The 18,412-nt window shown below is 52.2% G+C and overlaps 1 protein-coding gene across 8 annotated transcripts in view; it reads right to left on the reverse strand.

The window, feature by feature from the left end:
• Positions 1–2,780: 2,780 nt before the first annotated feature.
• Positions 2,781–18,412, reverse strand: part of GOLGA3 (golgin A3) — a 32,374-nt gene continuing 16,742 nt past the window's right edge. For 4 of the 8 annotated variants that reach the window (XM_059676775.1, XM_059676772.1, XM_059676769.1 and 1 more), the window contains 14 exons: positions 18,031–18,399; positions 16,547–16,624; positions 15,210–15,488; positions 14,319–14,413; positions 13,662–13,878; positions 11,470–11,613; positions 10,599–10,796; positions 9,502–9,618; positions 9,115–9,254; positions 8,482–8,614; positions 8,152–8,274; positions 7,139–7,303; positions 6,213–6,376; positions 2,781–5,666 (listed from right to left, as the gene is read on the reverse strand). In XM_059676775.1, the coding sequence (XP_059532758.1) occupies positions 5,447–5,666; positions 6,213–6,376; positions 7,139–7,303; positions 8,152–8,274; positions 8,482–8,614; positions 9,115–9,254; positions 9,502–9,618; positions 10,599–10,796; positions 11,470–11,613; positions 13,662–13,878; positions 14,319–14,413; positions 15,210–15,488; positions 16,547–16,624; positions 18,031–18,399 (2,442 nt within the window). In that variant the 3' untranslated portion in view covers positions 2,781–5,446. The remainder of the gene's footprint in view (positions 5,667–6,212; positions 6,377–7,138; positions 7,304–8,151; positions 8,275–8,481; positions 8,615–9,114; positions 9,255–9,501; positions 9,619–10,598; positions 10,797–11,469; positions 11,614–13,661; positions 13,879–14,318; positions 14,414–15,209; positions 15,489–16,546; positions 16,625–18,030; positions 18,400–18,412) is intronic. The other 4 variants (XM_059676776.1, XM_059676773.1, XM_059676771.1 and 1 more) reach the window with 2 other exon arrangements.

The raw sequence follows: 18,412 nt of genomic DNA on the forward strand, positions 1-18,412 counted from the left end.
ATAAGAATGGTTGTGTGATTATAGAAAAAAAATGGAGATAAGAGAAGTAGCAACTTAAACGCCTCAATAATAAAATCTACCAAGTAATTGAAGAAAATCCATTTGTAACTTTAAAAGGAATTCATGAGAAGATTCTCCAATATGAATATGTAGAACTAAGCACAAGTTCTATTGAGAATGTGCTGAAACAATGATCACATTAAAGTGTGCATCTTTTCAAGCTGATCCTTGAAACTCAGAACAATGGAGATGCACAGAGTGTATGTGTTAAATTTTTCTTGAAACATCCCTGAACCAAGACAAAAAATAATATTCATTGATGAATCGGGTTTAAATGCCATCTTCGGGGAACAAAGGTGTCATCAAAAGTTAATACACTAGCCCATGTGACCATGCCAACGATTAGAGGACAAATGTTTCCCTAATTGCAGCAATCAGCATTCAGGGAATGGTGTGGCATGAAGTGATTGCACATTCCTGTTACTTGAAATATTTTTTTTGCAACTTTCTCTGCAGGTTACTGCAGAAACTGGATGAAGATAATTTGGAGGATGTGGTTTTGGACAATGTAAGCTTCCACAAAACCCAGGAAGTATGTGATCTTGGTGGTCAGACGAGGCATACCTTACTATTCCTGCCACCATATTTTCCATGATGAATCCCACTGAAGTTTTTTCGAAAGTTAAGTTCTGTCTGAGATATATTTTGACAGATCCTTCAAACCATGAACGTTTAACAGATGCTATTAATCATTCTGTAGTGACCATTACTCCTGAAAGTTGTCACAATTACTTTATGAATATGTATATGAAATTGCCAGAAGCAGTAGTGGGAGAAATACAATAAGGGAAATTATAAGTAAATAAGTATTTCTGAAGTTAAAAAAGTATTTTATATTTATTACTATGTACATGCAATATTTAATTTTAATAACAACTTTGCATAAGATCTATTTTTGTTACAAAGCTTTTGAAACTATTTTAGTGGAAAAATTTGCTTTCCAAAAGGGTGAATTTGAAGTGGAAAACCTGTATCATGGGGTTTTAGCATGAGTGATGCCAGTTTGGGCCTGTGGTTTTCTGCCCTTTAAAAAAAATTTTATTTTTCCAGAATGCAGAATGATTTATTCCAAAAGATTGCAGAAGAAATACATTCATCCTGAAAATATGCTTTGGTATAATCCTATTGGGACAGATCTTCCTTTGAACAGGCTCTGCTACTGGCTGCTGTACTGGAATCTTACTGTCTTGTGACGACTTTTAAACACTTAACTGATTCCCATTTGGGAGCAACAAGGAGCCATGTTCAAATCCACTGGGTCCAAGGAGAGTGCCGTGTTTCTCAGAATAGCACCTTCTGTCTCAGAAGAGTGCATAAACATTTTATGACATCAGCACAATTTAGATTAAGACAACACATAATTAATCAAAATGTAAAAAGTGTAAAAGGAGCCCTGGCTTTTGTGGTTCAGTGGTTAGAGCATCGTCCTGTGCACTGAAGGGTTGCCGGTTCGGTTCCGGTCAAGGACACGTACCTGGGCTGCTGGTGCACTCCCTGCCTCCAGTAGGGCACATGTGGGAGCAACCAGTCGATGTACGTCTCTCTCATATCGATGTTTCTCTCTCTCTCTCCTTCTCTCCCTTCTACTCTTAAAAAAATCAATGGAAAAAAATGCCCTAGGTGAGGATTAACAACAACAAAATAGTAGGAAAAGATACTGCACTGTAGAATAAGATACTCAAATGTGTGAATGTTTATGGCAGCTGGTGGCCAGAGCAGGAGTCAAGAAAGGCAGCCTGGGTTCTAAAGGTTTAGTAATAGGAACAGTCACAAGAAAAAACCGGTGCCTCCCATCCAGAATCACACTCTGATCACTGTACATTTCACTGAAGACTCTGTGTCTGGATCAGGGTCACTCTTCTTGGTCAAGAATAAAGTATCAAAGAAGTGAAACCGGGGAGCCTCAAAACAGACTCAGCCCTGGCCCATGTGGCTTGGCTGGTTGGAGCATCATCCTGTAAACCAAAAGGTGGCGGGTTCGATTCCTGGTCAGAGCACATATCCAGGTTGCAGGTTCCATCCCTGGTCGGGGTGTGTGCAAGGAGGCAATAATCAATGTTTCTCTCTCACACTGATGTTTCTCTCTAAAAATCCATTAAAAAAAAAAAAGCTCCGTCAGCCCTAGACAGTTTGGCTGTGGATAGAGCGTTGGCCTACAGACCAAAGGGTCCCAGATTAGATTCCGGTCAAGGGCACGTCCCTTGGTTGCAGGCTCCTCCTGGGCCCTGGTTGGGGCACGTGCAAGAGGCAACCACATCGATGTGTTTCTCTCACATCAATGTTTCTGTCTTTCCTTCTCTCTTCCACTCTCCTTAAAAATCAATGGAAAAATATCCTTGTGTGAGGATTAACACAAAAACGAAAAGAGCTGAGTCAGAGTTACGGTCCTGCTTTCATCAGAAGTGTCAGCAGGGCAGAGGGCTGGCCAACACCTCGGAACAGGGTGTATGTGTGGACCCTCTGCAGCTCAAATGGCCAACACCCTCTGCCCGCCCTCCCCCCGCCCCCCCCGTTCCTGTCAACTCCCCTCTTGAGACTGACTGGCATGTGGCAGCAGGTGATGTGGAGACAGGCAACAATACGGTGGATTTCACAGCCTGTCTAAAACTTTGGCAAAACAGTAAAATTCTTTGGAGACAAGTATTTGAACAGAGTAACAACGTAAGGTAAGTGTTACTCCCAATATGTGGAGCCCCACCCACCAATGAAATATGAAAATATTTAACAAAAAATAGTTTATTGCACAAAATTTAAGGAATTCCCAAGCACGCTTAAATTTATAAAAAATCAACATGCTTTTTAACGTTACAATTTGTGGTGCATGATGACATCTTTCCCCTGAACGCCCCAACCTAAGGACTCCCTTTTATGAGGAAATTTTTAATAGAAATGAATAACTTAAAACCGAGTGTCCCAGACCCTCTAAAACATCCCTCCGAAGACTCTCTTATAAAACCTGAGACCACCACCATGGGACGCGCCCGGGACGTGGTCATTGCGTGAATAAGGCTGAGTGTCTCACACGTCACAGGCCTGTCCACGTCATGTGGGTCCCTCACCCCAGAATCTTCACACACCACACTGAACTTTTGTTAAGAAAGATACCCGTGAAGCAGAAATGTTGTCACGGTGACCTGCAGTAACCCTAGACCAAGGGAGGCCTAAGCTGCAAGGGGCTCGAGGAGACGTCCTCACGCCCTGGCTGCAGGCCGACTGCCCAGTGGATGCTGCGCCCTGGACCCGGGACAAGAGCCTGTTTCACACCCAAACCAAAGGCCTCTGATCCCTCCAAACAGAGCGGGCAAAAGTAGGTTTACAGCTGTGAGTACACAGAAGTTAATTCTTGTATTATTATCGTATTATTTTTCCATATGAAATGTTTTCCATGCTTTTGCCCGCCCTGTAGAACAAAGGCTCTCAGATCCGTGGCAGCTACCTGGTGTGCATTGTGGAGAAATCAATGATCATGACATTGCAATAGTTTTTTAGAAACGTTAAGAAAAGCAAGTAAGGACTTCCCAAGTGAGGACAGGACGGCGTTCGCACACAGGCTGAAGAGACACACACACTTGCAATGGCGAACCTGGGTTATACGGGCTCCGGACTTGACTGCTGTTTCTCATGAGTAAATTCCCAATTCCACTTCTGCCCAGAACAGAAGAACACATCCCATCTTGGGAGGAAGCAGTCAGTCTGGTGGAGATAAGCAAGCAGGAGCCGCGCCCAAAGCCGGGACCAAAGCCGGCCAGGTGCTGGCTGAGCTGAAGAATGGGCACCGAGGATGATGGTGGCACAGGAGAAGGAAGGCGGCAAGGACAGAGACGGCCTCCCTTTGATGGGTGCGTTCAGGGTTAGCTTTTCCCGAGAGAAGGACATGGAGGCAGTGGCAGGTCTTCCCTGGGGAGTCTGAGAGCCACTGAGGCACGGGGCTGGGTGCCATGTCTTGGTTTTAAAATTAAAACAAGAATAATGCAGCCAAAGTAACTAAGAACATAAATTATCATGTTTCTCTTCCAATGGCACAAAAACAATTTTGTCAAAAATGCTTTCCAACTTATTATGAAAAGTATGATACATTTATAATGAGTCTTCAAGTATTGTTTCAAGATTGACCCTGTCAAATGAGAGATGTATTTAGAAGTCCCAATACTTACTAGGGACCCTTCTTTAAACTCTAAACGTCTTTGTGGTTAACGCTACTTTATCAATGAACCTTATGATAGCACATTCTAAGAGAACACAGACAGCTTAAAAATACCACTGTTTTCTCTAGGCCGGTGTGACTCAGTGGTTGAGTGTCAACCTATGAACCAGGAGGTCAAGGTTTGATTCCTGGTCAGGGCACATGCCTGGATTTTGGCTTGATCCCCAATAGGGGGTGTGTGGGAGACAGCCGATCAATGATTCTTTCTCATTACTGATGTTTCTTTCTCTCCCTCTTCCTTCCTCTCTCAAACCAATAAAAATATATATTGTTTTCTCCACAAACAAGACACAAGACACAGCACACAGGCTGGCATGATGTTGGATCTGGACATGTCACCCCACCCTCAGAGCAGCAGATCTGCACAGGGTGCACATGCACCCACCTCACTCTGACTTATTACAATAAATACTATTTTAGATTTAATTAGCAAACTTGGGGACAGAAATACAACCACTGAGCCCAGCGTGTCTCCGACCATCACAGGTCCTGGTGGACACTGCCACTTGGGCACAGAAGGTGCGGCCTGGACAAGCCATGTTGCTTGGGGGGTGGTGAGGCCAAGCAGGGCGGTTGGACAGCTGGGCATCGTGCACTTAACAAGGAAAAGACACTTAAAAATAAAGTGAAACAAAAACAAGAAAGAATGCTCTAAGAATATTTGGTTTTAGGAGGTAAATAAAATAATTATATTTCTTAAAATATAATTTTCTTACTGACATCCCTTAATCCTACATGTACATTATTTCCTGACAGCAGATTTTCAAAAGGCAATCGAAAAGCAGACAATTCAGGTCATTTTTAAATAATACGGGGACATACTTTTTAAAGATTAGGTTACGATTCTCAGTATTTACATACACATCCTATGGTGGGATGGCTGTGAAAATAAAATACAAACCAAAGGTGCAAAATTTCACTTCCGCGGGGAGGTGAAGTGAGGAAGTGGGCCCACGACCAGGTTCCCCAGGACCGGTGGCCACAGAGCAGCGTCTATATCACTGGTGAGGGTTCACCTCCTGCAAATGGCCCCAGACACCTTCTAACACTGTCACTGAGAGCTCAGCTGGGGTTTGAAGGTTTGGTCACTTCTGGGGAAGCTGGTTGTGACCTGCAGGTGGCTCCCGTTATTTCACTCCTTGTAAAGCAAACGCAGAACTTAAGGTCCCTTGTCAGGGACGATCACACACACTCAGCATGGGGGTGCTCGGCAGAGGGTGTTCCCAGCCGCTCTCTGGAGGTGCTGCTGGGACCGGGTGGCTCGGTGTCTCCTCCGGGGGGGGCCTGGTCGCCCAGGGAAGCAGGGCTGGCGGCAGGGTCCCCCTGAGTCCATGAGGACAGTGACTCGTGCACGGTGACGGCGTGTGCCTCCATCTGGCGCTGCAGGCTGTCCATCTCCTGCCTGGGGACACAAGAGGCAAAGGTAGGAAGGCTAGTCAGACGCTATCGCTTCCCCAAGATGGACATGAGCCTGACAAGCTTCAACTGGATGGCCGTTCGCTCACACATGTGGTGCCTTCAGGGACAAAAAGAACTCCCTATTTGCACCAGCTACACAGATGGGTCCCAGAACTGCAGGGACCCCTGACGCTGTTCTCAGCACCACCCAGAGGCCAACAGGCCACAAGGCTCTGTACACACGGCTTCTGCTCAGGGACAACGAGGAAGACAGAGTTGAGGGGCCCACGTGGCTTCCCTCACAGGGTCACAAAAGATGCCCCCACATGGCCATGCCTTCCAAACAGTGAGAGGGATTTAAAGGCTCAGGTCCTGGTGACTTAGGGTTTCTCAGAGCCATTTAGCTGCAGGCAACTCTCACCTTACAACGTGACCCCACTTAACACAGACCCGCTCAGCCCTGGGTGGGCACTCAGTGTTGCAACAGAGACTCTGCCAAGGTAAACATGTGACTCAGAGACTAAGCGACGTGCGACAGAGCCCGCCATACTTCAGTTGCTGGAGACAGCTGTTGAGGTTCCTCAGGGGCTCCTTGCTCACGGCGGGCGGGGGCCTCAGCAGCTCCTCCAGCAGTGAGGCCGGGACGGGGCAGTCGGGGACCTTCACCGGCGTCACGGGGCTGGCAGGGCTGGCCTCGCCTCTCCGTTCCTTTCTCTGTTCATAAAAGCGCATGGTGAGCTCTCTGCCGCCACAGGCGCCTCCCAGCCCCACGTGACCCTGAGAAGGCACATCGGCTTGTCTGTGCCCACTGAGCAGGCAGCCTCAGGGATTTGGGAAATGCTGGCCTAGTAGACAGCCTTCCTATTGCACGTGAGAGCCAACCCCAGTCCCGGCACAGGACAGAGCCGAGCCCTAACCGCGAGCTCCCACGTGGGCCTTTCCAGGAGACACCACAACCTGACTCTGAGAGTCCCTAAAAAACTAAGTCAATTTTCCAACCCAGACGACTTCCATTTGTAAGACGTCAAACTTCTGCATAGACAGACAAACGTTGGTAATAAAGCTCTGAATCTAAGCTACTTTCCTGACCATGAAAACATGCAGACACATTGAGGAGGGACACACTGCACGCAGACAACCGGAGCAGGGCCGGTGACCACAGCCTTGGGGTTCTGGGATCCGCAGGCCCAAGCTGTGTCCCAGCTGGACTTGCCGAGGGCCAGGGATCTTGCTAACACAGCATACCAGAGCCTCACTGGGGTTTACAAAGCCCAGTCAACAAAATGGCACCTGAACTCATGAAAAGAAGCAAACAATCGAGTAGGAAATAAAATAAAATGATGTGGCCTGTTGTCCAAGCAGAGTTCTCTGCCACTTGCTTCCACACGGTAGCTGCTGAATGTGGTCCCATCACTGTGTCAGAGAACCTTCCCGCCCCACCCGCAGGCCTGTTCCTCTGACGACACAGCTGCTCACCGTCTTGGCCGCGCCGCGTCGCAGGTCCAGCTTGAGCTGCTGGTTCTGCTGTAGCAGAGTTTTCATGTTGTTCTTCAGTTCCGACACTTTCACCTGAAGCATGAACTTGTCCTTCTGGGTCACAGACAGGTCTTCCCGCATCACCTCCAGCTCAGACTTGATATTCTAAGGGAAGTCAGGTCAGAGTTTTCAAAGCTACAAGATCTCAATGCACAGCAGAGATCTCCGTGTGCCGCAAGTCTAGGGGGACAGGAAAGCATGGGCTGCTGTAGGAGGCCCCTTCCTGGCTCTAGCTCCTCCCAGCAGTTGAGACTGTGATGCTCACAGTTACTCTCACATCCCCTGTTCTCTCTCTTTTTTAAAAAAATATTTGTATTTATTTTAGAGAGGAAAGGAGAGGGGGAGAGAGAGAGAAATGTCGATGAGAATCATTGACTGGCTGCCTCCTGCACTGGGGATCGAGCCCGCAATCTGGGCATGTGCCCTTGCCCAGAATTAAACCTGTGACCCTTCAGTCCACAGGCTGACACTCTATCACTGAGCCGAACGGGCTAGGGCACATCCCTCTGTTGTTACCCCAGTGACAGGGCTTCTGTCAGGAGCCAGTGACGCTGCCCTGACCACACCTACAATGAACCTCAGGGATCCCCTGTGAATCCCGGGCTCAGCTACTGAGAAAGCAGCAAAGTCGATTCTGGTTGTCAGTCAAGCCACGATACACAAGCCACGCTCCTCATCCCCCTCAGCAGTCAGGACTGTCCCAGACACCATGTGGAGCCGTGCGTCCCAACTGGTGGCCTCTCACGTGCTGTGACAATCACACTACATTTCAGATCAGCCCAGTGGGGCACCAGGCTCTGGTGTCCTTGGCCTCGTCGGCTGCGTGACCAAGATGTCCTTGTGAAATGGGGTAACATGGACCCACGGTTCCCAGTTACCACAGATGTGGCGGGCACAGTAACGGCGCAAGTCACGACCATCTAAGGGAAATCGGCCCATCGTGCGCCCGGTACCTGCAGAGCCCGCTCGGCCCCGTCTAGCTCCCGCCTGCTCTGCTGCTCGCTCAGGTCCAGCTGCTGCCTCAGGGACTGGATTTCTCTCTCCTTCTGATCCACCTCCCACTTGAGGTTTTCCATCTGTAGGAGGGAAGTCACATGAGTAAAAGAATTTCACAGTGGCCTTCCTGCACAAAAAGTGCTCTCTGTGTCTTGTATAATGTCACACTTAGAACAAATCACTGTCCCTGTGCAAGCGAACAGGGAACCAAGGGGCTCAGCGTGCCCAGCACAGAGCCCAGCCCTGCAGTCCTGTGAGCTGGGATGCAAAGCTGTTCCCAACATCACCTCTTGGTTGCCCACAGGTTGTTTGCTCAGCTGCTCGTCCAACTGCTGCTGCAGGAGCTGTAGCTGGGTCCGTGCCTCTGAAAGCTCTGCCTGGAACTGGGCGACTTCCTGGGCATGTCTCCCCTCCTGAAGCCTGGGGCAGGAAACAAGGCAGACACAATGCGTGTGCCACCTGACATGCCAGCCCCAATGGTGTCGCTCACTGCGACCCGCCCTGGTTGAGCTCACCTACTGCTCCCTCTGGGAAGGACCGTCTAGGAGCATTGCATGCACGGTCTCACCTGAGCCTCACAAACCCCCAGGATCACCGTGGGAGGACAGTGTCAGAGGGACCACTGTGCATCCCTACACACGTGCGATAGAGCTGCCCTCCTCAGAGCCGACAGTGAGCCCCGGAGGTGGGCACATCCCTCACACTGGGGACTGTTCTCAATGCGGGACCGAAGGGGCAGAGGGGACGGCAGCGTCAGGACTGAAACATGCGGGTGAAGAGCGAGCTTCTTGAGACGGGGTCAGACGGTTCTCCTTCCCAGACCTGCTCCAGGGTGACCTGAGTGCGCTAACTGGACCTGGGGGAGAGCCCTGGTGGGGACCCTTTGCCAGCCAGCCTCTCCTCGGCCCGTGGACACTCACTGGAGACGCTCGGCCGCCGCCTGCAGCGTCTGCACCAGGAGCTCCTTGGCCTGCAGCTCCTTTTTCACCTCGCTCAGCTCCAAGGTGGCGGCCTTGAAGTGGCGCTGGTTGTGCCTTGCTTCTACTTTGGCTGCAGCCACCTGGAAGGACAACACCGGCTTCAGCAGGGCAAAGGCAGGAGCAGCACCCCTTTGCCCTCACTTGTCCTGATGGGCACCAGGGCTGTCCATCCCCCACATCGTCCATGCCCTTATGACCTCTGTGCTCGGGACTTGTACGGCAAGTTCCTGGAGGCAGAGGCCTGCACCCAGTTTCAGACACTGAAAACGTGCCCTGCAAAGGCTGCATGTGGCAATGCGGTGGACCTGGTCAGACGCGGCCACACACCTGTTCCCTGAGGCTGTGCACTTCCAGCTTCTCTCTCTCCAGTGCGGCTTGCAAGGCCTGCACGAGCTGCCTCATCTGGCGGTCCTCCTCCTGCTTGCGCTGCATGATGGCCTGAACCTGCAGCACGGAGAGGGGAGTCAGGAAGGACACCAGTGCCACGGCCCGCAGAGCCCAGGACAGAGCACGGGCACTGTGATTGGCGCCACACAGGGGGCGCAGCAGTGGGTGGCACAGGCCTCACAACATGTTACCACCAAGCGTGGAAAACAGGAAGCATGGAGATTCCATTTCTGGAGACACAAACACACACCTGAGGTGGCAGAAGCATGACCACATGACCATACTCAAGCCTATGGCCAACAAGAGGCACGTGAATCAGGGCTGTAAGCCAACACCTCCCTGGTGAGGGGGTGATGCAGGTGGTGAGGCAGCAGGTGCCCACAGAAGTCTTTAAGAGCCCTGGATGCTGTTGCTCAGTGGTTAGAGTGCCGGCCCATGCATCAAAGGGTCACGGGTGTGATTCCGTCAAGGAAGGGCATGTACCTGGGTTGCAGGTTCAATCCCTGGTCAGGTTGGGACATGTGCAGGAGGCCACCAATCAATGTGTCTTTTTCACATCGATGTTTCTCTCTTTGTCTCTCTCTGTTACCACCCCCCCCCCCTTTCCTTCCCTTTCGTTCTAAAAATCAATGGAAAAATATCCTTGAGTGAGGATTAACAACAACAAAAATAAAATAAAATAAGAACAAGTCTATAAACTCTCTGATGGTCAAAAAATCCAAGGCCGCTGATGGCCAGGGAGGGCATCGCTGAAATGCCCAGCTTCCCAGTCACCAGAGGCTGTGGAGCCTGAGGCAAGGACAAGGTCTGGAGTGAGACCCCATTGGGGTTAGTCCCTTACTTACAGGGCAACTGCCCTGGCTGGGGAAGGCCCACCTGGCCCAGCAGGAGTCGCCACCCCAAGCTCTCCCGGGACTCAGTTATGGGCAGACTCTGGGCTGTGTGCGTGTTCCCTGCAGGAGCTGTGACAGCTGCACACAGACAACAAGGTAAGCCCGGAAGGCTGCCTGCCTCTCCCCCGTGGTGTGAGTCAGTACCTGAAGGTTCAGCTCCACGAGGTCGGCCTCCCTCTTGGCTAGCGCTGTCTCCAACACGCTGTTGTGCTCCCGCAAAGCCGCATTGGACTGTCCAAGGCCGGTGAGCTTCCCTCGCTCGTGCTCCAACTCCAAAGCCAACTTCCTATTTGACTCTTCAAGGCGCTTTATCTTCCTCCTAAAGCCTCTGGATTCCTGAAGCTGAAACAAATGCCAGTGAAGTTATACAGTCACCAGAAAAGGGAACAGCCAGCATGAAACGCAGCGACAGGACACGGCGCACCACACCGGGCGGGGGCAGCGCCGTCTTGGGGCCTGACTGTCATGTGGGATCTTTCCAGTCCAGCCTGTCTGAGCCAGGCTCCTTGTATTTGCAACAAGAGTAGACGAGTGCCCTGGCCGGTGAGCTCAGTGTCCCGCCCCCCTCCGCTCTCTCTGAAAAGCAACGGAAAAAATATCCTCAGTTGAGGATTAACAAACAATAAAAAGAGCGTATTTCGTCAGGCGCGCAGCTGCCACAAGCCCTCCAATGCCCACCACATGGAGGCAGTGGTCACTCGTCCTTCTGAGGCAGGTGTTACAGGTGTGGGGAGTCCTTCTGGGGCAGGTGTTACAGGTGTGGGGAGTCCTTCTGGGGCAGGTGTTACATGAGTGAGGGAGTCCCTGCTGGGGCAGGTGTTACGTGCATGGGGGGAGTCCAGCACCTGGGTGGTCACAGATCCAGAGAAGCACTGAATAGTGTGCGGAGGGCAGAGCTGACAGGTCAGGCACACCGGCTGGGCTCTGATGCTCCAGGGCCCCGTCTCCCTGCTCCAGAGCTGCCCCGGGAGTGGGTGGCCTGTCCACTTTGCCATGTGATCGCGAGCTCGCCTACCTCGTCCTCCAGCTCCAGCACCTTCTCCCGGTACTCCTCCAGCTCCTGGGTAGTCAGCGCGATGACCTCCTGCAGCTCCTTCTCCAGCATCACCTTGCTGTGGCCCACGGTCTGCAACTCCACCTCCAGGGCCTGGATTCTCTCCTAACAGCAGGACAGAAAGGTGAACCCGGTCATGGACTTCAATATGGCTGTGGCAGGGCTAACCTCCCTCCGTGTAGCCCGGCATCGCCCGACCCTGGGAGGCTGCCGGCCACACAGACAGGTGAGCGCTTCTCACAGCACTTCCCTTCCCCTAAGAGGACTTACCTAACCTGCATGCACACAGCGACTCACAGACAAAACGCCCTCAGTTCAGTGCTTTGAAAACACAGGAAAGTTTGACTTGCAGGTAAGTTATAAATTACTATCTGTGGCAAGTGATCTGTTGCATGATATAACCAGCAGCACACGTGCACCTATGCACATGAACACATACACACTCTTGCTGTTCTGAGCACTTCCCAGCTGTCTCTACGGAGCCTCCTCATGAAGGTCTAACTCAGTGATGGCGAACCTTTTGAGCTCGGCGTGTCAGCATTTTGAAAAACCCTAACTTAACTCTGGTGCCGTGTCACGTATAGAAATTTTTTGATATTTGCAACCATAGTAAAACAAAGACTTATATTTTTGATATTTATTTTATATATTTAAATGCCATTTAACAAAGAAAAATCAACCAAAAAAATGAGTTCGCGTGTCACCTCTGACATGCGTGTCATAGGTTCCCCATCACTGGTCTAACTATTTGCCTTACTTTGGCCTATTACTGAGGACCAGGAAGGTGAGCAACTGCCCAGGTCCACCTCGCACCTGCTGAGAGCAGACTGAACAGCAGGTGGCTCTCAGGCTGAGCTCCTGCAGCAGCAGAAGGCAGAGTCTACAGGCTTTACCCTCCCACCTGCCATCTAAACACAAGAATTAACAGAACAGACAGAAATGTTTTATAGTAGAAGGGAAATTATAATTGAATAAATTCCCCCTGCCCAACATTTTATAAAGTAAGCAGGTGAGGAGGAGTATTTAACAATTCGGCAAAAAGATAGCATGCTATGGTTAAGTCCAGGAGACGAAAATACACTTCACGAGAGAAGACACAATTGCTAAACAAAGTGAAACAGCTTGTGCTGGAGAGCAACAGGTGAAATGCACAGTAGTTTACTCATGTAGAATTTTACTCCAAGCAGCAAACGTGAAAGGAAACAATCAGACCCAAAGCTGGCAGGGCCCTAAGCCAGTCTGAAAACCTTCATGTCATGAACTCAACCCCATGCCCCAGCCAGGAGCTCCCTCCTGCCTCGCGTCCTCCACGCTGCTCAGGGACACCAGCCTCCCATTATCTTAAACGTAATCTATAAGCAAAAGGCTTTGGGCCTGCCTGTGTGGCTCAGTGGTTGAGCATCCACCCATGAACCAGGAGGTCGTGGTTCAATTCCCAGTAGGGGGCGTGCAGGAGGCAGCCGATTGATGTTTCTCATCATTGGTGTTTCTATCTCTCTCCCCCTCTCCCTTCCTCTCTCTCTCAAATCAATAAAAACATACATATCGTTTTAAAAAAAGGCTTTGGGCTCTTGACACTGACCTCCTTCCCCGATTCCTCCAGGATGAGGCCACCTGCCAGCACATGAATCTGGACGCCGGGCCGTGCTGAGCACACTGGCTCGAACCCGAGCCACCCCGTTTTCATGCTGCCACCTGCATGTATTCTGGTTCTTTCTATCGCAGCCTCTCCTGGCCTCACTGCCCTTCAACAGGAGAGCCAAAGGTCTCACCCAGCCTGAGCTGTCAGTCCGCAACACACGCCTTGACCCCAGCTCACCTTCCCAGGACCCTCTGCTGCGACACCGACCTGTCCACCCCAAAGCCTCATTTATTCAAGGCCAGTCAAATGCCACCTCCCCCAAAACGCTTTTCTGGATTGTTTCATACTCACCAGAGCTGACCCGCACACCTCGCAGGTTCACAGGGACATGGCAAGGACTGTGCGCAGCTCACATCCCTGGTCACGTTGATACCATGAATTCTAGAGAAGTGCTGCCCACACACTCACTCTGCCCCTTTCCTAGGATTCTAGGAGGGTCTCAGGGGAAATGCTCATAGCCCCACGTCCCACCCTGAGAAGCCGCGACGGGCCGAGCAAATGCGGTACGCACGCGCAGCACGAGGTCGCTGGCACCATCGGCCGCCTGGGCTCTCAGCTGGCTCAGCTCAGCCTCAGCTGCCTCCTTGGCGGTGAGGGCCTCCTGCAGGCGGCGGCTCAGGATGCTCACGGCGCTCTCGTAGGCCTTGTGCTTGCTCTTCATCTCCTTCTGAGCGCTGCTCAGGTCCGAGCCCAGCCGTGTCACCCTCTGCTTCTGTTCGGTGATGGCCCTGGGGCGTGCCAGACGGGATAGGCCGTCTCAAGTCTCCCTTACTGCCTCCAGCTCCACCTCCCCCACTCCTGCACCCCCAGATTCAAGAACCCTCCCAACATTTTATAAAGTAAGCAGACGAGGCTGGTGCTGCACTCCTGCAGCACTGCGCTCCAACCCTGCCAGCAGAGCCACCTGCCAGCACCGGAACCTGGACGTGGGCCCGTGCTCGAGCACACCAGCTCAAACCCCAGCCACCCCATTTCTGTGCTTCCACCTGCACGTGTTCCCATTCTGCCGCCCAGCTCTTCCTAACGCTGTTCACATGCTCCTAACCCAACAGGACAGAGCAATGGGCCCGACCACGGGCTCACACGTAAGTCGCAGGCTGACACGAGCACAGTGCAGGACACAAAACTCAAATGAAAACACACGCAGAAAGGGGAGGCCCACGCTCACCTGGCGGCTTCCTGCCGTAGCTCTTCCACTTGGGCCTGGAGCCCCTTGTTGGCCTCTGTCAGCGCAGCCACCTGCTGTCTGTCGAACTGCAGAGCCTGCACAGGAGGGAGAAGGCCGTGAGCACAAGCCCCGCCGCCGCTGCAGCCCGTGCGCACACAATCCAGGTCCCCTGGCCGTTTCGGGGCTGCCTCGAGCACGTGGGCTTTGAAGGCCCTGACAGAGCTGTGCCCTTTACAAACGGGAGCTTCAGAGCGGTCCAGTGTCCCGAGCTGCTTGTGTCAGAGAGAGGACGGGAATGCTGGGAAGGACTCCCTCCTCGTGGGCGCCCCAGCACCCGGAGGAGTGACCGTGAACTGGTTCAGGGGCCTTGGCCTCCTCCTGGCCCCGCTCGCGGCCCTAAGCACACCCATGAGGACACGTGTCCCACACCCAGCCCCTGGCTCCTGCAGCTCAACCTGCACTCACCTGGCTCCAACACCGTCTGTTCTCAAATCTCTCAGCTTGCCAGCCTCCAGCCAATCTACCCACCTGCATCCCACCTGGCCCTCTCCAGGACTTTAAAAAAGTCTCACATGTCAAACAGCTTTGATCTGACATGTCCCCCATTTCTCATCTCAGGAATCGCCCCTCAGACCCAGCAGGCCTCTGCACTGAGATCTCGCTCTCCCTGCCCTCAGGCACCTTCGGCCTCACTGTCACTGCCAGCTCCGCTAGGCTCCCACCTGCACGCTGGCCTCTCCTCAACCATGGGACCTGTGCACATGAACCCCAGTACGGGCACCGCTCCACACCCCTCGCCAGCTCCGCGGCCCAGAGCTTGAAGCAGCTGCTGCAGCCAGGAACACGGGAGCCCCGCACAGCGGAGCCTTCACCAGCGGCGCATCCCCAGACCTGCAGGTGGGTCTCCATCTCATCGCGCTCCCTCTGCACCGACTCCAGATGCCCTTCGAGAGCCACCATCTGCTGCTGCACTCGGGACACCTCCTTCTGCAAGCGCGCCTGCTCCGCCTCCATGGACTTCTTGTCCCCTTGGAGCTGCATCAGCTCTTGCCTCAGCTCCTTCACCTCCGAGTCCAGCCTCTTCTTCGTGGCCTTGAGCTCGCTGATGAGCTGGTCTTTGGAGGCGGTGTCCCGCCGGTAGGCCTCCACCATCACCTGCCAGGACAGGAGCTGCAGCCAGTGTGGGCGGGCCACCCAGGGGACACTTGGCTTACACACATGCTCACCACTTACCTGGGGCTAAAGATAACACATTTCGCCAAACCAAAGACACCATCAACTGAGACACCCCATTATTTCGCTCCTGAACAAGTCTGGGCAAAGTGTGGCGGTGTCACGCCAGCTGCTGGTGCCTTAACCGCCTGATTCTGGCAATTCCTTCTCCGAGCTGCACTCCTGGCTGACAGGCTGTCCCTGATGATAAAGCCTACGCCCTTCAGCACGCTCCCTCAGGGGCCATCCCTCCTCAGACCCGGGGCTGGCAACGCTCCCTCATCCCTCCCACATGGATGGGCTTCACGAACACACACATACACCACGTGTGCACCACGACCTATGTCAAGGCTGGGCCCTGTGGCACTGTTTCAAGCACATTAAACAGAAACTCAGCCTGTGTGTGGTGACACACACTCAGGGCACGATCCCCGTGGTCAGAGGCCAACCCCACTGTGGATGCATCTGACTCTGGAGACATTAAAATGGGAGGGTGAGGGGCATGCCTCAGAGTCAAGCAAGGGCCTTTCGAAACTGAAGGAGTGTAGCCCTGGCCGGGTGGTTCGGTTGGTCGAGTGTCGTCCCACACACCGAAAGGTTGTGGGTTTGATTCCTGGTCAGGGCACATACCTAGGTTGCGGATTCAACCCCTGGCTGGGGTGTGTAAAGGAGGCAGCTGATGTTTCTTTCTTCTTTCTCTCTCTTTCTTTCCCTCTCTTTCTTCTTTCTTTCTTTCTTTCTTTCTTTCTTTCTTTCTTTCTTTCTTTCTTTCTTTCTTTCTTCTCTCTCTCTCTCTCTCTCTCTCTCTCTCTCTCTCTCTCTCTCTCTCTCTCCCATCCCCTCTCTCTAAAATCAATAAGCATATCCACTGATGAGGATTAAAAAAAAAAAAATTGAAGGCATCTAGACATTACCTTGCTCTTGATCAACTTTTTCTAGTGAAGTGATTGAACCACTTACAAGATTGTTTTCACACACTTATTTCACATAAAGAACACCCAAAAACTCAACTTTACCTTCTGTTGAAGAAACTGTTCCTTTATTTTCTGCATCTGCTTTTTCAGAGAGCTGGCGTCTTCCTGCAGGTGCTCCACCTACGAGGGACAGGCGTGCACAGTGTTACTGAGGGCTCCAGGAGGGCCCTGTGCATACGGACACGTGTGCCCAGCTGTTACTGAGGGCTCCAGGAGGGCCCTGTGCATTCGAGGGACAGGCGTGCACAGTGTTACTGAGGGCTCCAGGAGGGCCCTGTGCATTCGAGGGACAGGCGTGCATGCTAGTCCCCAAGTCAGGGTGGGAAAGACAGCTTCCAGTGAGACAGGAAAGCCACCACCACTTCCTATGCACTATTTTTAGAATAATTATCTTATCTTAATCTAAGGTATAGCTACCAGCGACTTGGTTAATAACAATACAGGTGAAACTCGGACATGATCAATAATGCCTAGAACCAACAAATGTCTCCTCCGGAGCTTTCCAAGTGTCAGCTGATGTCCCTCTTAGTAACAGTCAGTAAACTCAAACTCAAATTTATCAAAAGGCCCTAACTGGTTTGGCTCAGTGGATAGAGCGTCGGCCTGCGGACTGAAAGGTCCCAGGTTCGATTCCGGTCAAGGGCATGTACCTTGGTTGCGGGCACATCCCCAGTGGGAGGTGTGCAGGAGGCACCTGATCAATGTTTCTCTCATCGATGTTTCTAACTCTCTATCTCTCTCTCCCTTCCTCTCTGTAAAAAATCAATAAAATATATTTTTAAAAAAATTTATCAAAAGAATCCGCACAATTCCTGTAACTACGCCCCTGCTGGTTTGATGCACTGCCTCCGCATCTGTCCTAGAAAATAACTTAGCTTGGTCACTGTCTGCAGAGAAAACAGTCTCCCTCGATTTTACTTCCCAAAGGAACATGTCATTGTTTTCTCATCCTGTTGCCTATGGGGTGGAATCAGAAGACAAAATTATGCCCTGACACCAACCCTACTTCCTGCACACCCTGCAGCTTCCTTGCTCTGTCTGTATTTTTAATGTTCGCCTGCATCCAGTCATGCCAGCTGTTGGCATAAGGCTCCCAGGTGAGAGTGCTAGGTCAGGTTCACACACCCAGACACTCAGGCTGTCTGCCCACTTCGCCCATTGACACAACAGTCCTGCCACTGTGTCCTGTGGGTCCCACCACTCAGGCACACAGGATGGAAAAGACAAAAGTTCCACACAGCTTTCCCGTCTGAGCTGCCTGTCATCCGGGGGCAGAACTGTGTTCCTGGCAGGTTACTTCCAAGTCCAAACAGACCGTTTCTTGGCTCTGAGCACCCAGTGTCTGACGCAGGCCCGCAGCTCACCATCAGCGGGAGTGGGTCCTTCCTCAGCTAAGCCCTGGGCCCAGCCCTGGACACACTTTCATTTTACAAAACAAGGGGTTCAAGAAAGAACCAAACCATCAGCACCGACACTCGCACGCGTGGGCGCCATGCGTACAAAACGAGGGCGATGGCGCGCGTTACCTGGCTGGACTTGACGGCTAACTCCTGTCTCAGCTGCTCCAGGACTCCTGACGTTTCCTCAGCACCTTCTTCCAAGCTTCTGACTCCTCTGTCGAGTTCCTCCTCGCTGCTCCTGGCGGCCTGCAGAGCCACCTCCAAGACAATCTTCTCGTTCTGCAGGAAGCGGATGGTGTCGTCCTTGGAGGTGGCCTCGCCCTGCAGCTCCTCCAGTCGGGCCTGCAGCTCATCGTAGCGCACCTGCAGGTCACCGAGGGCCTGCTCCCGGCCCTGCAGCGTCTCCTGTGTGGAGGTGAACTGCTTCAGCAGGTCCAGGTGCTCCTGCTGCAAGGCTGCAAGCTGCTGGTCTCGCTGGTGCAGGGTTAGCTTCACCTGGAAAAGGGGC

Source organism: Myotis daubentonii, chromosome 19 (genome assembly GCF_963259705.1).
Source record: "Myotis daubentonii chromosome 19, mMyoDau2.1, whole genome shotgun sequence".
Taxonomy (NCBI): domain Eukaryota; kingdom Metazoa; phylum Chordata; class Mammalia; order Chiroptera; family Vespertilionidae; genus Myotis; species Myotis daubentonii.